This window comes from Pelobates fuscus, chromosome 5 (genome assembly GCF_036172605.1).
Source record: "Pelobates fuscus isolate aPelFus1 chromosome 5, aPelFus1.pri, whole genome shotgun sequence".
Taxonomy (NCBI): Eukaryota; Metazoa; Chordata; class Amphibia; order Anura; family Pelobatidae; genus Pelobates; species Pelobates fuscus.
Window position 1 is genome coordinate 28,952,741 of NC_086321.1, and position 21,898 is coordinate 28,974,638.

At 39.8% G+C, this 21,898-nt stretch overlaps 1 protein-coding gene across 1 annotated transcript in view; it reads left to right on the forward strand.

Annotated features, from left to right (window-relative positions):
• MCTP1 (multiple C2 and transmembrane domain containing 1) overlaps positions 1-21,898 on the forward strand; it is a 680,185-nt gene that overhangs the window by 300,785 nt on the left and 357,502 nt on the right. The window contains exon 9 of the mRNA XM_063453691.1: positions 12,922-13,108. Within this exon, the coding sequence (XP_063309761.1) occupies positions 12,922-13,108 (187 nt within the window). The remainder of the gene's footprint in view (positions 1-12,921; positions 13,109-21,898) is intronic.

A 21,898-nucleotide genomic window follows, 5' to 3' on the forward strand; every position in this document is an offset into this window, starting at 1 on the left:
GTGGGCAGATGTGCTGCGGTTTGTTCCCTGTTCCAGCTAGGAAGCGGTCCTTGGCTGAGGTACCCAGCCAGGGTACAGGGAGCTCCGCTACAGTATTGCGGTTTGGGCACTCAGGCTCAAAGATGTTCGTCATCACTGTCCTAGGACAATATGGCAAAATTTTGGTTGGAGGAGGAGGGAGGATGGGTCAGCTGATTAAAAGGATTTTAGTGGTTTGTTGGTTAATAGGATAGATTTGAGCTAGATTCTGTATCACACTGAAGGTCTCCAAGCAGTGATTTGATGACCGTAAAGTAAGTTTTCCCAACTTATTATATTTCCTACTATGTTTTCCACCAGTTGGGGTTGACTAGTAAGAGTTTGTGGTAGATGGGTCTATAAGGTATTTACATCGCCCAGACAGGAGGAAAGGAAAGTGTCGGCAATCATTTGAGCTCTTCTACAACTAGTAGTGCAGTGAGATAGATTGTACCAGTTTTGACTACTGCTGACACTTGTGGATTATGTTTCCTGACCCACAGTATACTCTGGTCAGCTTTGAACTGTAAGCCAGCTGTGTAGCCTCATGCAGTACGATTACACCTGATACACCACTGGTTTTACCTCTGGCCTGAAGGGGATTTCCCTGGCTTTGAGTAGAAATGGCCATCACCCCTTGTTGGACACAATCCCACAAGAAGAGTTTAAGCCCTTTGAAAGCACCTCTCTTGACCTCTGCCATGTGATTAAACCATCTCAGAGATATACAGTAAACCATGATTAGCAGTGTCCATGGCAGCCAACAGGTCGAGCCTGGTGAGCACAGAAACACATTTTTACTGTCCTCAAGTGGATAACTCATTGTTTATTCTGTACTGAATACGATCAGGACTTTATACCCGTACAATGCCTTTATATATTCTTATGTATAAACAAATGTAAATGTTTCTAGCATTTTTCCATAACTAAACTCAACACACACATAATATGCTATATATTTCCCAATGTTTTATTTATTTCAAATTCTATTTTTAACCAAATGTTTTTGCAATTCCAGTTTCAGTGATCTAACAAGTGCTACAAGTGTTAGTTCATAAAGTTAATAGTGCAACCGTAACATCAGATAGTGAGAAATCATATGCCCAAAAGATGGGTCCTAAAATCATCAAATTGATACAAGGTATAATAAATGAGTAAATAATAAGACAGAAAGTCCATACATAAAACCATCAGAACATACGTGAAAATGTAGAAAGTGAAAATAGAAAGGTACTTTCTATTCCTGGCCCATAAAACTACAAATAATTATATTCATAAATAGAAATTAACATTGCCATGCATTTTTTTTTCACTAATTCTAGAGATGATATTGTTAATATTTTTATTCTTTAGGACAATCCAATCCAGATATATTGGTTGAAGGATAGAATAACAAACTTAGAACAACTAGAATCAGACAAACAAAAAATAGGATTTTAAACCACAGCAGGGAAGGGTTCACTCTAAAAAGGAGAGGGGACAGTTGCAAGGTACATCTAAAATGTGCAGCAGACGAAGAGAATGAATGTAAGGAATTTTTCGAGAACATTTGAAAATTGGAAAGGAGAGATAACATCAGAGGTTGAGTTGAAGTACACTCAGGAAAAGACCTTGATAAGAGACATGGAGAGTCTTTTGTCATGAAAAATAATTCAGCCACCACCCAAGAGATGACAGAAAAAAAAACATCTTTGTGCAACAGCAAGAGAGAGACACCCAACACTGGGAGCCTACTCTGCATTATCACAGGAATAAACCTCCCTTTCCCCCATTGTCAGGTAAAGAGATGAAGAGATCTTCCAGCTGCACGTGTCAGGCATGCCCAATGCCCATTTCCAGCATTCCTAGGGATAGGACACTGATTGGTTAGATCAGTGTCCCCCCTGGAGTGGGTGTGGAAAGCATAAGAAAGAAGAAGCAGGTAAACATGAAAAAAATAAATATTCCCCTGCTTTTTTCAGCTTTTGAACAGGATAGTTGTCTTAAAGTGATGCATATCCCTTTAAGTGTACTCATTTAATAATGTAGAATAAATACGGCCCTGGCTTAGGTTTTGCTCAGGCACTCCCAGCATTCCTTTTGTGCATATCTACAAGCCATCTTATGCTTAATGAACACCTGGCTTTCCAGTCATTGCAGAACTTTATTTCCAATAAAAATCAGATAGGCCTAAAAACTGGCATGGGGTTATCGTAGCTGTAGTACAAGACATGGTAGTTATTAGACATGTGCATTTCAGTTTGTTTATTCATTCCGATAAAAAATTTTCATTTAGGAACATCTGATATTCATTCACATATCTACTCGGTTCGTCTGAAATTTGTTGAGCTTTTACTTGATTTTGCCATTTATCCAAAACCAAGTGCACATGTTCAGTAGTTATACCTGTGATGCACATATTGACAAGTTATCATTATACTATTTTGATCGGTTTGTAAGCGTTGGGGGTTTTGCATTTAGAACAATTTTGGGGGACTGCACTGAAAGTGGTGCAGTTATCTGGATTCCGTTCACATCTTCTTGCTTATTCTTCTCTGTTAAGTACTATACCCTCTCTAGCAAACTCTCAGTATTTAATTGAAGCCGTGTATTGTTCAACAAACACAAACATTGCAAGAAATAATGCTAATTATGTAAACGGCAATTAATCGACAATTTGTTTCTTTCTTCCTGAGAAAATATTTTGAGATCCGAATTGATTAACGCATACAGTAGAGTCGAGATGGAAATGTAAATGTTACAAGAGATTAAAATATCAAGTAGAGGTGAAACGATTTTAATCTCTATGTAATTATTTAACTTTCTTGTCACCTGCATATTTTGCAGCCACGTCCTATCTGTGCCACTGGGTTATAATCAAGGAATAAATCTACATGATTGTTACACCTTTATGCATAGAGGGAATGTGAACAAATTGGCTCCTGACAACAACAATAAATTGCTATGAATGAGAGCTGTCAAGGAGCAAGACGTTCGTGTGAACCTCCAGGATAAGTAAATCCTGTGTCATGCAATTTTTATTCAGCCAGAGTTATTTGCAAAGCAATATGAGTAGATTTATAGGGAGATGTACTCATGTGAAAATATGCATATTTATCTTTAATTTCACATCGATTTTTGTCCATATGTTTTTCACAGTAAGATGACTTTTTAATGTGTGAGATTGCATTTTCTTTGCAGTTGCTATGCCCTATAAATTAAAATGTTCAAATGTGTGCAGATATGCTTATATATTCGATCAGAGCATATATTGATTTTGCATGTGTGTTTGCATATTTGATTCTTCATCTGTTTGTGGTATCTGGCTGTCTGTCTGTCTATTTAGATGCCCACCCATAAATATATTAACAACTAAAATAGGGAGAAACAAAATAATGTGAACAGACGACAATTCAAATAACTTGTCCTTCGATGGGGTCCTGCTCAGTCCTCAAGCTGGTTTTAGATCGTCTTGTGCCATTACCTTAGGGGGAGAGGTGGGTAATCTAGATGTGAACCCATAGCTCATTCTATCTAGTGGAGGTATCAGCTATACCTCACTGACGGAGCCTAACAAGACTGAAACAATCTCCTGGGGTGGCCTCTTGTGCAGATGTAGCTGACCTGCATTTTGGATCTAGATCACTTTATTGGGTGGGATCAGTCTGATAAGCTAATGGTTTAGGTTGTCTCTGTAATGGCTCAAGATAAGCTAAAACCATCTTGAGAACTGAGTGGAGATCCAAGCAAGCTATTTGAGTTGTTGTCCATTCTCTTACATATTGTATTAGTTTGTTTGCACTCTTTAAAGGAAAGGGGTAAATCAGCTGTGGACCTCATGCTCAGGTTCCCTACAGATGTATTGGTTATACCCCCATGACGAGGCCTAACAAGGCTGAAAAGATTGTCTGTAATTGCGGTATCTCACGTGCAGAGGGAATTTGCATGCATGTCGGTTCAAGACTGCCTTTTTGGGTGGGATCAGTCTGAGTTACGAAAAGGTTTAGACTCTGTTCGTAATGGCACAAGGTGAGCTAAAACCAGTTTGAAAACTGAGCAGGGACCCACCAAACAGCAAGCTATTTGAGTCGCACACACATAAATCTTTAATGTGTGTGTGTGTGTGTATATATATATATACTGTATATATATATACACATACATATAGATACACACACACATATATATGTGTGTGTGTATGTGTGCGCCAAATGCAAAAATCAACATTTCAACCCATCCAAGTGTTTATCAACAACAATCCATATTTATTGCACAGAAACAGACTAAAGATACATGTGGAAAACAAGTGTCAGGCTTTAACTATTTTAATTTGTGTGTGTGTGTGTGTAATTGTCAAATCTCCAGTTTGCCTATATGAAATATTTCTTTTAACTTGACGATTTTGACATATGTCTTGCAAGTCAGTTATCAGCACATCAACACAATTTACAGTTTGCAGATTATATCACAGAATCTTCTGTTCAGCGTGCTATGCGTTCCGATGCAACATGTAAACCAAAGCTATATAAATAATCTAAGGAAACTGGGTAATAAGTATCACTACTTCTGTATGACAATATTAAAACGGGGGGAACATTTTTGACCATTGATTCTACGGTATAGCACCTTCAAGATTGCAAATTATATTGGATAACCATCAGGCCAAACAAGGTGTTTTGTCAACATGTCCATGTGAAACGAACAGAATGGCACAAAGATTTAGTGAAAAGGCAAAGTCACTAATTATCACTCAGACTGACGCCTGAGATACTTTATTCCTTAGATCATATAATCGACCAGAAAAAAAAAGAAATGAGTGTTAAGCCAGCTATGACCTTCATATTTCTGTAAAGTGTTATGTGTGATATTGAATCCAGTGTTCCATCTTCAACAATAAAACAGCTTTGGCTTTTTTGCATGTTTTACTAAGTTGCACGGATGACACACAGGTGGCATGTTAAAGTTAAGTAAATTGTCCACCCATCTTTATCTGTAGAGACATTATCTAGGTAAGGTCATTGCTACATACTGAACCGCTGAGCATCAGGACTCAAAAGAGAAATTATTATAAGTCAAAGGAAAATCGTCAGGAGTTATAGGTTTTTATGGGGTAGGTTAGTCTTGGCTAGGAATATTCAAAACTGTCACAACAACAACAGGAAAAGAGACATCAGTCAAGGAAGATCACTCTTTTAATATTATGATTCTTAAACAACATTAAATATGAATAAAATCTTAAAACTGGGGGAAAACACATTTTCACAGTTTTGCATATAATAATTTTTACACATAGTGCATCTAATTTTTTTTTTTGTTTGTTTGTTTTAAATACATTCATGTATTAGTAGTGATTGAAAATGTCTTATATTTCTTGGATCTAAATTAGTTTTGGTAGTTAATGCTGACCCTTCACCAGGCTAACTCTAACCGTACACCAACAAATAACCTTAACCCTAACCCAGCATTACCTCTTACCCTACACTAACCCTAATCCTATACTAACACTACACCAACCATAACACTAACTCTACTAGTAACCCTAACTCACAAGGATTCCCTGACATGTGCTGACTGCTGACATCAGCAGAGAGATTTCCCAGTTCACACAGTGCAGAGTGTTCTCACTTGCTGCTGCTCCGGCCTTCTGTTTCTGCCGAACACATTTATTTATGAAATATTTTATCAGGAAGGATATATTGAGATCTCTCTTGTTCTCAAGTATGTCCTAGTCCATAGTAATTAGTGCTGGGAAACTGGCACAGCCCAGTGCCAATCATTGGTGGCATGCGGCATGCGAGAAAACCCTATCAAAGTATTTTCAGGGTTTCCCTCTGTCTGGGGGCAAGCTGGTATTCTCTTCGGTTTAATGGTTGAATGGGATTGTTCAGCCACTGTCATTTAGGAATTCTCTTGGTTGATAGGGATCGTTCAGCCACTGTGATTTAAATAGACTTAAAGGGCTGTATGCAACGCTGACTTTGAGCACTGCATACAGCTCATCACTCAGTCTGGGGCTACTAAATATGGTCTCAGCTGACAGGGGGCACCTGCCTCATCCACTCATGTCTGAGAGCGTTATTAGACCCGGCGGCGCATTTTGTTGCGGCAGCGTTCCCACGTGGCAATGGGAACGCCGCTGATATGAACTTACCTTCTCCTGCGGCACCCACTGGTCTCACTCCGAACACGGTCACGGAGCTGACTGGCGCCCCTCACACAGCAGCCAGGTCTGAAATCATTTGAGACGCTGGCCACTGCAAGTCAGAACCTTTAAAGGTTCTTAGTTAACCCGTTAGTCCCTGACCACTGGGAACGTGTGTGACGTCACACACGCACGTTAGGTATTCATAACAGTAACACTGGCATACTACTTCTAGTCTTTTTTTTTTTTTTTTTTAAAGTTCTCTATTTTTATGGGGAGGAGAGGAAAGATTGTGACATATAGGAGATGTATTTGCTTAAAACCAAATTGCAACAAATTGCAAATGAAATCGTAACATTTTGGCTAAAAAAAGCCAATTCATTTTTCAATTCACTGCTAGCAAATAAATCCCTGACTATTTAAGTGTATGGTATGTTTAATAAATAGAGACATTTCACATAAATATAACCACGAGATGGCGCTATGCTGGAACACCCAGCAATCTGATCGCATGTATTTACTCTTGACTTTAGCGCATAATTATTCGGTTTTCATTATCCTTACTTTAATTGAAAGTTCCTGCTAAGGAGAAACAGATGGAAACCTACAAGCAGAGCCTTTTTCACAGAGAAAACCATTAGCACTTCTCTGCTCAGTAAAGAAGAGGATTAAACTTGGAAGCAGCCGTACAATGCAAATGTCTGTTTAATTAGATTTTACTTTATTTTTGCCTTCGGTGCAAATTGACCGAGAAATTTTATGAGTCAATATCGATTATTCGAAACTACTCTGATTTGTGTTCTTGTGCTATATCACATGCCTTAACTGGCCAACAAGACTACTTACTGTATTTAATTACAGCTGGAAATACAAATGCACTTACATGGAACGTGATCGAACCGAGTAACATATTGATCCTGACGGGTTTATGTTGAAATTTTTTTTTTTTTTTAAAACTGATATGGCTCCTCTTTACCCAGAATTGTCCAGTGTATCATTGTTCTGATTTCATTAAACCCTTCACTGTGAGATGATCTCCCATCCTGCCTTTCCTTAACCTGGACCACGATTGTGGATATCTTTCCAATACATAATGTGGTACAGAGAAAGAAATTGAGTTCTGCGCATCCAGTTAGTTTGTGCACACCCAGGTGCTACTACAGTTTATTTGAGGACACAATTCAAACAGACGTTTCGGGCACAGGCCCTTTTTCAATGCTAATGTCCTAAAGTATACAACACAAGCAGTATACATACAGGTAAAAAGTAAAAAGTGCTTACATCACCAAAATTGCCACCCCTCTAGTAATCATACACAGAATGAGAGCAGCCGTAGGGTTAATTATATACACATATTGTAACGAATCACCTGGCACCCCGACTGGGTACCTCCGCCAAAGGACCACTTCTTAGCTGGAACAGGTGACAAACCACAGCACTTCTTGCCCTCAATCGCCATAGCTTTTCTGGGGACACACTGGGACACACTGGTATTTTATACAATTTTCCAGGCCAGAGGAACACCCCCTGTAACTGATGGGGCACAGGAACACAAAGAACATAAACCAATCAGAACAAACATACAGTCTGTGACACGCCCATGTACAGCACACAATCCCTCCCCTCTGCTTAGGAGATAATTGAGTAAAGTCCTGTAAGTAACTCAATTATCTCCAGGCAGAAAAAACACATTTCCACAAAGTTCAGAAAGTACCCCAAAATCCAACATATCCCCATAAAGTCACATTCCCTGATAGCTCCGATCTGGGTGAAGAACATATCCAAAAATCACCCAGATCGGTTCAGGGGTTCAGGAATCTCCTGGAAGTCATAGTTTTGACCGACCGCAAACATGGCCCCATGCCCAAAACAGTTCCAGGGTAATCAGTGCTAACATTCGGTCAAGTTTGGTAGTCTTTTACAGGTTTCCCTGCAGGGCCCATGGTCTGTGGGCAGGAGGCTGGCAAGCAGGCTCCCCCAGGAGCTTGTGGCAAACTTACTTGAAAAGGGGAGTTTGTCACACATATACAGTTGCAAGAAAAAGTATGTGAACCCTTTGGAATGATATGGATTTCTGCACAAATTGGTCATAAAATGTGATATGATCATCATCTAAGTCACAACAATAGACACTCACAGTCTGCTTAAACTAATAACACACAAAGAATGAAATGTTTTTATTGAACACACCATGTAAACATTCATGTAAACATTCACAGAAATCCATATCATTCCAAAGGGTTCACATACTTTTTCTTGCAACTGTATCTCAAAATGCACGTATAATTAAATCATATATATGCATTATATATGTATAATATATTATAAAATGCTTTAATTATAATATATTATACCTATATAGGAAATAAAAGTGTGTGTGTGTGTATAAATACACACACACACACACACACATATTATATACACATGTATTATATGTATATGTGTGTGTGTGTGTGTGTGTGTATATATAACATCTTGAAGGCAGGTCCCATCCATTCTTAAAGTGGCCTCCAATGGTGTCTGCTCCGCTGTGTGTATGGTGGCTATGGTGTACATGGGAAGGTCCGTTATACTTACATAAACCGGTCCCTCATGGCCACCGTCATGCTCTTCCTGATGGTTTTCTTCAGAGCTTGTTGCTTCATCTGCCATGAGCAAACATCAGTGTTGTACTCGCACACATGTGAGCAAGATTACGTCCGTGAGGTCTATGGAGTGTCCTGCAAGACCGTATACAATGCCTTTTTCCCCTAGTAATGACTGGGGGAAATGATAAAACTTGATGGGAGTTGCTATGCCTTTTTGGCAAGTTTTGTCAAACATGGGAAATATATTAAAACCAAGTACTCCCTACTATGTCTTACTATATCTTTTTGACTGTGTTGGAATTTCAATGAAATGTGAATATTTCATAAATAATTGATCTGTATAAAATACTTATTTTAGAGGTGTGGGTAGCAGTGCAAGATAATGCCTTATACCTACAGACGTCACTAGTCTTTTGTCAAGTTTTGTCAAGGCAGAGATTTATCACAAGACAAAGTAGTCCATTTTTTGTCTTAAAATATCTTTTGACTGTTTTGGAATTTCAATAAATTTTTAAAACACAGGGTTTTTTTTACTAGAGGGAAATTTTGAGATGAATGCAAAGTGAATTTTAAATCAAATGTCAGAATAGCCAAAAACTGAAAAAATCAGCTATGTTTTTCATTTGGCTACTCTGGGCAGCTTGAGGTGAGGTGTGGTTTGTGGTTTACTATGTGGAGCTGGGGGCTGTAGTGTGTGTGCGCGTGCACATCTATTGGGGCTATAGAGATTGTGTTGTGTGTTGACAGGGGCTGTATTTTGTATATAGTGTCTGTAGATTGTGTGAGTGTATTGGAGTTGCATTGTGTGTGTACCAAGGAGCTGTAGTGAGTATGTACGTATATAGGGTTTGTACTGTCTGTGTCTTTTGTGGATTTATCTACCCAGTAAGTAGCCTGGCATTTTTGTTTGTTTTTGGTTTGGAAGAGACTGATTATTATTATCAACATTTATATAGCGCCAAATTATTCCACAGGGGTTTGCAATATTATAAATAGGGAAATGTAACAGCAAATGAGACAATTACAAATTGTTACAGGAACAAACACACACAGACAACTATATACACACACACTGACTCATACACATACACCCTAACCATACAAACACAGACTGACCCAACCACCCATAAGCATACAAATGTATCCATCCATACACACACTAATCCATATACACACAGACAGACCCATACACACACACAGACTGACCTACACACAAACTCATCCATACACACACACTGACCAATAGACACTGACTGACCCATCCATACACACACACAGTGAACCATACACACAGACTGACCCATGCACACACTGACCCATAGACACTGACTGACCCATCCATACACACACACAGTGAACCATACACACAGACTGACCCATGCACACACTGACCCATAGACACTGACTGACCCATCCATACACACACACAGTGAACCATACACACAGACTGGCCCACGCACACACTGACCTATACAGAGTGCGCACTCAATAGCAGCTGTCTGGATGTGTCCCTTTCCCCACATTCTGTGTAGAACTGAGCTTCCTATCTGTGACCCAAGAGCAAGTGTTATATAATCATTTCCACCACAGTGCCCCCGTGTGGCCACATGGGGAAACAATCATCTAGCACTCATGCAGCCGGCTTGTGCATTTGGGCTACCCCCTGCCACTCTCACCCGACAATAAAGTTTGTTGGGATGGTGAGGGTGATGTCAGCCCATTAATGGATAAATGCCCACTTTTTCCTCAACAGAAGCAGAGATCCTGCTGGGAAAAAAGTGCAGAACGTGATGCCGTTTCAACACGTTCCTACAAGACCTGAGCCCTGAATAGGCATGGCACCGTGAGGGTTATTTGAATCTGCATTGTATGGTTTAGCTGGCTGTCTAATTCAATTGAATATAATGTTGGATGTAAAGGAAAATAATGTGTGTGTATATATATATATATATATATATAAATATATATATATAAAATAAAATAAAATAAATATATATTTTTTTTTTGTAAGGTATTACCGGTAGTTAATTTTTTTTGCTATTGAGTAATACAAAATTTAGATATATCCTGCATTAACTGCAAAACTGAATAACTCAATAAGCAAAACGGGCTGTCAGAAGTCATCTAACACCGCAATAAACAACAAAATGACAAATTGTACCAGTAGACATCCTGTGCCAAACAATGACACTGCAGGAAGTACTATGTGACATATTTATATGACATCATTATGATGTGTCAGCTGCCAAGAGATTACTCTGCAGAATCACATAACTGTGTAAAATGATGTGCCATCCAATGTTACATTGGGCAACAGGCCACCATATTACTTGGACGACTGGTGATGCCGCAGCACACTCTGCAGTTACTGTGTCCGTGTTTGACAGCCATCTCATCCCTAAATCACCACAACACAATGGGACAAAATGATAGACAAATATCGTGAAGCTTAATATTCTCAAGATGAAATGACAACTTCAAGGGGCATTATGCTCATCCCCACGAGTACTATTTGACACTTACAAGGTTAATCAGTAACCTGATAAATTTCAGAACTTCAAAGTGAATTTAAAATTTTAGCTGTACTGAAGATATAGCTTCTTGGAGAATTATTCCAGTCAAAATATTTTAGCCTCAAATTTGAAATTCACGTTGAATTCCCATCAAGTCACACTTTAGTGAATAACTTTGTAAGTTTATTTTTATCACTGTGAGAATATTAACCCATATTACCAGGCAAGGTCTTCTCTTCCCCCTGATGGTTTGTGGTGATGGTCAGAGTCTATTTCTCGAGCTTACCAGTCTGGGATTCGTTGAGGCTGGAAGTAAGGAATAATTGAGTTAGGTGGTCACCGCTGTGTTTTAGGGGTTTGGTCACCTCGTTTGCAGAGTGCAACCAATGTGTTCATAGTTTCGTCTCCAATTGTTTTTTCTAAAAGGAACTGTTTCATCCTAAAAAAACATGTCCGGTTGTCATATGAAAATACAGAAAATAAACAAACTGAAAAAAGTACATCACTGTTATATAATTTGAGCAAAGCATTTTTTACTTTGTCACATTTTTCTTTAGACTAAAAAGGCAAAAAATAAAATTCATTACAAGTATTGCCACTTTTCATGAGGCATGGGAGCTGATCTGCTTTTAAAAAAAAATTAAAATACCCTTTCATCATAGTGTAAAATAAGTAGGCGATATAAAGCACCCTTTCATCATAGTGTTAAATAATGTAGGCGATATAAAGCTTTTATGATAAACCAAGTATCAAGATTGTTGTATTTTTATGACATACTATTTTGAAGCTACAATATTCTTACAGTTAAAAACAAAATAAATGTTTTCAACAACAACAAAAAGTTTTTAATTAGAGATTACAGATTTCATTTAGTTTTAAAAGCTTGATAATGTGTTAGGGACATGATGATAGATAGATCCTTGTACATTTAACTAAATTTCATGTGTCAAAAGTGCACATGGCTAAGAGTTATTTTTCTTGTTTATCCATGATGGATTTTTCCACTTGAAATTTAAAAAAAAGCATGCCTCTCTTATACTCATATGTTCTTTGTACTTTAACGCCTTTTATCTGTGCTTCTACTCTTGTTTATGTTAGTGAGATTAAATTGGAGACTTTATGTGCTTCAGTGCAGTTTAGTTTCCATATTGAGCTGTCCAGTCTTGTGTGAATAGGTTCCTTATTATTATGGACGGACAAGAGCTTAATGATGGACTGAAGGCACAGCAATTAAATTGATTTTTAAAAAAACAAAAAACATATGTATAGGAAAATAATAAATAAAAAAATATATAAATACCCCGAACACTGCTACTCATTTTATCATTTCTCCATACCGTGAGACCACTTGTTAAAAGACAATAGAAAATATTGGCCATCCCCTTAATGCATGTTCAAACACTCAGAAATGAATGCGCTTTTCAATATCTATTTTATTCCACGGTCCACTGACTTCTATTGGTTTTTGTCTTGCTGTTGTGCTCCGTTTTTGCTCTGTGCTGGTGTAAAGGTATATTTTAAAAGTAATGAAATTGGCAAATGGAAATAAGATTTGTTTTTTTTGTTTTCTTATATTTTAAAAAGAGATGTCTTTTATTCCCAGCTTTATTCAGGCTAAACTCGCCCTCTTTATCAGATGAAGAAAGCCACTTGCTGAATCCAAATTTTTTTTGTCTTTTAGATGCCAAGTTGACCTCTCGGCCTTAAGCAAAGAACAGACTCACAAGTTGAAGCTGAATCTTGAAGAAGGGGAAGGCTGGCTTATCCTCCTGGTAACTTTGACAGCCTCAGCTGCCATCAGTATTTCCGACCTCTCTGTCAGCTGTTTGGAGGATCAGAAAACGCGTGAGGATATTCAGAAGCGATACGTACGTAATACCAATTAGACAGCTTACCAAAAAAAAAAAGAAAAAAAGCATTTTTACTTCTCGCATAATCAGTTGAAAGACAAATGTACAAATGACTCGGTTATCTGTAACGGTAGAGCATGCCATAGCTGAAAACCACAAAGCAGGCAAAAAGCAAGGCAAAGTATCAATCCAGAAATTAATTGTTATAGAACACTCTCCCCGGCAAAGGTTACATGAACCAACAAATATTCTAAAGCGTAAAATGAAAAGCAAGTTCTTAAGTAAGGATTGAAGATTGTTTTTAATTAATATGTATCAATATGTGATTGCATAGGCAAAGTCACTATAATAAAATTTACTTTTTTGGGGCGTACATACATTTTAAGATGAGTAAATTGCGCATTTGTTCATAACAACAATAGCAAGTGTAATAATATAATAAACATGTTTCTGTTTATAATATTTATTTTCCATTGTAAAACTATTTTAAAGCCTGCTCCGTATTTGTAACATTTTTTTATCAAAACATCATTACATATCTGTATAATGAATCATAGATATAATCACCCATAGATCTTGCACTCGAGCACTTCGATTTCAGCTTACCAGGCACAACGTTAAGCTGATAACCCACCTTCCAAACAAACGGCACTCCAAATATAACTTCTTGTTTAATATCTCAGCTAGACTGAGCTGCATTTCTTCAGGGCAATATATAAATCAATAACTATTGGTATGATAATGTATGAGTGCCTGCTTATCCATATTACATTTATACATATTTACACAATTATTATCCACAGCTGTTTATACAATGAGATACAATGGATTTAAAAAAAAAATAGCGATAGCAGTATAAATGTCATACAACTTATTTATTTATCAAAAAAGATTAAAATATATATATATATATACATATCAATATTTAAAAGTTGCAAACTCAGGATTTGTATTTTTCATTCTTGGACAGTTAGATCATTAAATGACAGTGTTGTTGTCTTGACAGAGAACAGGTTAACTGCAGTTTCATTAGTAAGACAGAGAGGGGAGCTGTTGGTAAAGGAATAGCCTGTATGCAGTATGATGGAAACGTATGCCCGTATGAGCAAAAAAAAAAAAAAAAATTATAAAAATTGATAAAAAAAAATAAAAAAGGCTATTTCCTCTTAATATCACAAAGCTTTTATTGTACAATACTGCCAGGTGTTTAGAAAGCTTCTCTAGACACTCAGCCATTAAACCAAACGTTACCTAACAAAGAGACGCTTAATTTTTCTTCCAGTTTATAAAATATTCCTATTCCCAGACTGGAATCCTTTCAATAACTGAATTTAATAAAGATGTACCTTATCAGGCGGCGCAGATAACATGAAGTGCTGGTACTAATGCTGTACAATATTCTTCAAACAGATTAGCTGAATGTACGCTTCGGTAAATGTATTCATACTATCTCCTCTGAATCAGCTGTCTGCTAAATGCTAGTACAACTCACAGACCAATAGCGTTATCATAAACACTCTTTAATAGAGGTGACTTAGCAACGCTAAACAAAACCTTTTATTTCAAAAGCTAATGGAGACTAAAGGTACTGTATTTAAGACAGTTGAAGCTGCGATATTGTGGAATATGAATTCTGAGAAGAGGTTAATGACCTTGCTCTTATATTAAACCTTTTTATTGGGGACACAGTGTTGCAAGTGGAGAATGCAGTATAATATTTGAAATATCCAGATACTGGCAGCAGAAAATGCTGCAATGTGTCTTTTTTTTTAATTTTATTTTATTTTTTAAGAAGAGTAGGCAAATATACAGGGTGCTTCAACAAAGATGGACCCGATTTGAAATTGCTATATCTCTGCAACCACGAACCGCCCGTGAATGAAACTCTTACCGCGTGAAAGGGTCTCTCCCAGCCAGGGCCGGACTGGGAAAAAAATTAGGCCCGGGCATTTTTCAATCAGAGCGGCCCCCTAAGAAGGGGGCGGGGCCAGAGAGGGTGTGTTTTGTCATCACTAATGACAAGCATGCCCCCTCTCAAAGTGAGCATGTTAGTTCAATGCGCAGAGCCCCGCTGAAGAGCTCTGGCATTAGAAAAAGGCCCTGAATTTGTTCTGCGCAGCGCAAGCAAATTTAATAACATGCTTGCGCTGTGTTTGCTTTTAAATTGTCTCTGGTTTCTCCACAAGTGGGATACCAGAGGACAAAAGGGCCAGTAAAGTGCATGGTGCATATGTTTGGAGCCTGCTTGTGGGATTGCGTGTGTGTAGAGTGTGGTGTGGTATTGTGTAAATAGGTCAATTTCATTTGTGTTTGTGGTGTAATATGTGTGGCTAGGGGCTGTAAAGAGTGTGTGTATAGGGGGCATAGTGTTATAGGGGATGTAGCGAGTGTGTGCTTACGGGCTGTAGTGTGTGTGTATAGGTGACGTAGTGTGTGTAAGGGTTGTAGAGAGGGTGTGTTTAGAGAATGTTGTATGTGTTTGCTGACAAGGAATGTAGTGTGTGTATAGGAGATTTTGTGTGTGTGTGTGTGTGTAGAGGATTAAGAGTGCATATAGGGTAAGGGATCTAGCGTTTATCTGGAGCATAATGTATGTAGTGGTGCAGTGTGAGGGGTGCTGTAGTGTGTGTGTATGTAAGAGGGGTGCTGTGTGTGAGGGTGTTTTTTTCTGTCATCACATTCTAGGTTTCTAATTTTCTTTGTTAACTCACTGAGGGTTATTTTATATTATATATATATATATATATATATATGTGTGTGTGTGCTGTATATGTGTGGGAGTGTGCTGTGTGTGTGAGCGAGGATGCTGTCTGTCTGAGGGTGCTGTGTGTGTCTGAAGGTGCTGTTTGCTGTGTGTCTGAGGGTGCTGTGTGTGTCTGGGGGTGCGCTATGTGTGTCTGGGTGCTGTGTGTGTCTGGGGGTGCGCTGTGTGTGTCTGGGGGTGCGCTGTGTGTGTCTGGGGGTGCGCTGTGTGTGTCTGGGAGTGCTGTGTGTGTCTGGGAGTGCTGTGTGTGTCTGGGATTGCTGTGTGTGTCTGGGATTGCTGTGTGTGTCTGGGATTGCTGTGTGTGTCTGGGATTGCTGTGTGTGTGTCTGGGAGTGCTGTGTGTGTGTCTGGGAGTGCTGTGTGTGTGTCTGGGAGTGCTGTGTGTGTCTGGGAGTGCTGTGTGTGTCTGGGATTTCTTGTGTGTGTCTGGGATTGCTGTGTGTGTCTGGGATTGCTGTGTGTGTCTGGGACTGCTGTGTGTGTGTCTGGGAGTGCTGTGTGTGTGTCTGGGAGTGCTGTGTGTGTGAGTGCTATGTGTGTCTGGGGGTGCTGTGTGTGTGTCTGGGAGTGCTGTGTGTGTCTGAGGGTGCTGTGTGTGTGTCTGGGAGTGCTGTGTGTGTGTCTGGGGGTGCTGTGTGTTTGTCTGGGGGGGCTGTGTGTGTGTCTGGGGGGGCTGTTAGTGTGAGTGTATTTTGTATTTAAATATATATTTTTTATTAATAATAAAAAAATTAAAAGTTATATTCCCCCCTTCTTACCTTTAGGGGGTGGGAAGCCGGGTTTCCATGGGGGGGGGGGGGAGGGTGCCTGATCCCTGGTGGTCCTAGTGGAGGTGGGGCAGATTGCTAAATATCCCCCCTCCCTTCTTACATCATGCCTGGGAGGGGGGATCCTTTCTGCAGCTTCCTTCCCTGGTGGTCCTAGTGGTGAGAGTGAACTCTAGCCTGGAGGCTAGCGTTCACTCTCGCGAGATCTGAGCGTTGCCGCGGTAACTTAGCGTAATTGCACGAAAGTGAATGTGTTTTGTGTCGTTTCTCAAAAAAAGGTTTATGGCTCTTTCTTTTTCGAGGGAAACACAGTTACAGGGAAAAAATATCTCAAAAAGCTTCAGAACTAGCTCTTTCAACAACTTAATGAAGATTCCTGTGACTACATTTTTCAGCAAGATGGAGCACCTAATTGATACCTGCAGGTTCGACGTTTGTTAGGTGACACACTGCCTCAACGTCGGATGGATTGCACAGGACCCCAAGACTTGGCGCTTCACCCTGGCCCCCAAAATCCCCAGATATTACACCCTGCAACTTTTTCTTATGGGGATACATCAAAGAACATGTTTTTCAGCCACCATTAGGAAATGACCTCAGAAACAGAACCACAGCAACAGTGACTTCAGTGATAGAAGGCACTTTGAGAGGCGTTTGGAATGAATTTAGCTACCATCTCGATATTGTCCATACAGCAGGTGGAGGGCATATAGAGCATTTATAAAATTGTTAGTAAAACTTGATAACTCATTAAACCATGTTGCCATCGTGAAATATACTGCTTTGAATTTGTGTCCGTCATTTTGAAACACCCTTTATAATGTTAAGGCCAACAGCCACATACAGGGAACACTGGGTTTCAAAGCCATTGGTTTCATTTTGTAGATTGGTGCTTGTATTAAACTCCAACCTTAAAAACACAGCAGATGCAAAGGATATCATATTTATTGAGCGCATGTACATGTAGAGATTGCTTTGATTTTTAACCAAGAAGGTTAAGGTGTCCATTCTTACTAAAACCATGCATTAAAACAATTTTCATTTTCAATGTATGGTAGGTACAGTGGCGTACACACAACCCATGGGGCCCCGGTGCGAAAACTGATCCGTGCCCCCCCCCCCCTTACTCTGCGCGGGCCGGGGCCGCAACACATGGCGGCGGGCACCTGGCCTTGCGACCCCTGCGACCATGGTATGTACGCCAGTGCATGCAGATACACTTAAAGGACCACTATAGACACCCAGACCACATCAGCTCAATGAAGTGGTCTGGGTGTCAGGTCCCTCTTGTTTTAACCCTGCAGCTGGAAACATAGCATCAAGACTGAAGTATCTCTTGAAACTGTTTCAGCTTTCTCAATTTACACTATTAATTGCTGTGTACCACTCTGGTGTATTGTACATCGGTAATTCTCACTGTGAAAATCACATTCGGAGCTGAGAGGCGGACCGGGGCGGAGAGATCCCCAGCGCCAAGGGAGTCCGGCGTTGGAGACAGGTAAATGCTTAAGACACACACACACACTCTCACGAACAGATGCATACACACTAGCTAACAGACACACACACTCTCACAAACAGATGCATACACACTAGCTACAAGACACACACATTTACTGACAGACACACACTCAGTGACAGACATACATACACACTCACTAACAGACACACACTCACTAACAGACACCAAACAGACTCACTAACAGATGCACACAAACTAACACACTCAGTAACAGACACACACAGTAACACACTCACTGACACACTCTAGCACACACACTCTAGCACTAACACACACTCTAACACTAACACACACACACTCTAACACTAACACACACGTTTTTTTTTTTAATTTAATCCCCCAGCCTCCCTACCTTTGGGAGAGCTAAGGGCATTCCCTGGGGTCCAGTGGTGTTGCTGGGCGGCCGGTCCTGCGGGCTGGCTGGCGGGCTCGCGAGAGAGCACTGTCCCCTGCGTGCTTCCTGTTCAGCTCCCTCACCGCGTACTGATGCCGGTATCATTGCGGTGTCCGAGGGAGCTGGGCAGAGAGCGCTCCGGGGTGGCCGGCTCCTTGGCCCCCCAGGAGAAGAGGCTGGCCACACTGGCGTGCATACCCGGTCGCAGGTAGGCCGGGCCCCCTTTGTCCCCGGTATGTACGCCACTAAGTAGGTATATGTGTAAATAGCTGTAGCCATTAACCCTTATAATACTAACCCTTAGACCCTACACTATCCTAACAATAGCCCTTAACTCCAACACTACCATAAAACTCACACTACCCCAGCCCTTAACCTCTACATTACCTTAATCCTTATATTAACCTCTACATGTACCCAACAATAACACTACCCTAACAATACCCCTTAGACCCCACACTACCCTAACACTAGTCCTTAGCCACTACACTACCCTAACACTTATACTTCTCCTAAATCCAAACCCCACATTAACACTTAAAATAACCCTTAACTCCAGCACTGCCCCAATATGTACATTGACCCTAAAACTTAATTCCTACGCTTCCACAACCTATAAGCTGTCCATTAATCTGACAATACAGTATCCTTACTCTCAACCCTTTCACTAATTTAAACACACTAAGCCTAGAATATCTAGTAACATTGACCTGTGTACCAAGGGGGATAATGGCTTTATAGATTTCTGAAGCCACTAGAACAACTCAATGGTATTATTATAATGGCATAATACACGCTTACCAATTATGTATCCTCTTTTTATATACTTGGATGCCGCTTAAAATGTTCCCTTTGCAAATTATTTGAATATAATTTTGTGTTTATTTATTTTTTGCTTTTGTAAAACCAAATAGCTCATATCCATGCCGGCCATCAAGACTGAAGTATCTCTTGAAACCGTTTCAGCTTTCTCAATTTACACTATTAATTGCTGTGTACCACTCTGGTGTATTGTACATCGGTAATGGATCTGACCTTATGTGATGGTTGGAAATGTGTTACATGCAGAATAGTATATTTATCTGTCTTTTATTACTACATTGCCTTCTGTAACTTGCATTTTAGGGAACACATAAACCCCAAACTGTAATAGCCTTTTTTTTTTGTCAATCTTTCTTTTATTAAAGGCAGTAAATATGGGATACAGAAGAAAAGCCGGTGGGGAAACATGCGATTAAGTAACAGTATGGGTATGATACATCAGATAACGAGAATAGATTACATTTCCAAAGTACTATGCCTTATGATTTTTTATTTTTTTTTGGATTTTGTTTTAAGAGCTAGATAAGATAAGTTTTGGTGTTAAGCCTGAGTCAAAAATACAAGCTATGGTTCTGCGGAGGCATATTAGTCACCTTTTGAGTCATTAAGGCATAAGGTTAAGCGGGATACAGAGTGGGGATAGGAAGGCAACAAAGTTCGACATGGGGGAGGTAAGATTCAATGAACCGTACGGTATCTCAGAGTGACTGCGAGCCTCGTAGTGTTATTGAGATGTGTAGTGCTAGCGAGTATTTCACAACAACATTGTAAAGGGCAACACGTAAGAGAGATCGCTATTAGAGTTATGCCATCCGTGCCTCAGTATAGGCTAGTCGGATAATTATATTGTAGGCTTTGTTTTCGTCAATAAGCCAGTGTTAGGGAAGTACACAGGGTTAGGGTTAGGGGAAATGGGAAGCTAGGAGGCTCACTCTCCTGCACCTTGCCGGCGAGTGATGGGGGTTAGATTTTACCCTTTGCCCAGATTCCTCACTTATAGGTGCGCTATAGTTAAATCTTTATGTTAAGTGATAACTTAGTGTGGGGATTCCTTGCTGGTAATAGTAAGGGTGGTGAGTGCTGTAGTGAGAGGATGATTCCCAATGGTGGAGCACCTGTAATTCTGGGTTGTGAACCTGTGTATGGACTGCGTTAGTTCGAGTACCCGGGTAATGTGCGAGCTTTCAGCCCATACCATGTGTGTGGTTACATGAAGCTCGTCTGTGTTACCTGAAATCAACTGCCAGACGGGGATCACCTATCAGGGTGTCACGTTTCACAAAGTAAGTATAGGTATTCCAGGGTCACCTAGTGTCATGCCTTAACTATAATATCCCCTTACTTCCTGGTTCCACGGAGCTTAGCCACACCTCTTCATGACTCGGTCTCCCTATTTAATCTGACCGCACCAGCTGATCGAGGCTGGATTAATGAACTACGTTCTGTACCTCACGAACCGGCTGCAACTTAGTTGTGAAATCCTGCTGTTACCGGACCGGAATAGAAGACTTCAAGTTCCCTTCGCCTCTCCTCATCCACGGCTAAAGCTGAACTCTATCCATGCAGGATAATCTGCCTCTGAGGAATCTCGGGAACCAGTGTTCTATAAGCCGGAAGCTAAGTAAAACTTCTCTGATAAACGTTGCATCTAAAGCTGTTATTTCCTGTCTCCAAAGTCCTTCGTTAAAGCCAACCGTTACAGCTAACTTCAACACATACTTGTCTCAGTTAGCTGCATCTATCTTTCTTCAGTTAAAGTCTATGGAACAGCTATTGTAACTTCTTATCATCTAATTAACTAATACTACTAAAGGACTCTTGCTGCTTCAGTTCCGTTTACTCCTTAAAGCTACAGTGCATGTAACTGTGGACTTCATTTATCATTTATTACTTAATGCTACAGTACCTGTATATTGGAATTAAAGTCAATACCAATTACTTCTAATAAATATTCGAACTATAAGAAATCTGCAGTTGTGTTCCTTCATATGAAATGTTTAAACGTGACAGATTAATCCAGCCCTTGTAATGGATCCAGCAGATTTCGATTCTACTATAACTACGCTGAATCAAAGAGTTGATACACTAACCCAAGATGTGCAAGACCTGCAAGTCACTAACGAAAGACTTTTAACTTATGTCAGAGATTTACAAACTCGTACTCCTCATACTACTCTTCTATCGGCTAGTGATCCTGCTGTATGTAACCCTGAAAAATTCTATGGTGATCGTTCCAAATATAAGGAGTTTTTTTATTCCTGCAAACTATTGATTGCTTTAAAACCTAGAGCTTATCCCACAGAAAGATCTAAGGTTTTTTCAGTTATTTCCTTTCTAAGAGGTGAACCTATGTTCTGGGCCCATACCTTTTTGGACAATGATGACCCCATCTTAGGCTCACTGGATGAATTTTTTGAAGCCATGTCTCTTCTCTATGAAGATCCTAATAAACAAGCTACAGCTGATTTAACAATCAGAACACTACAGCAAAGAAATAGACCCGTTGAAGATTATATTGCTGAATTCAAAAGATGGG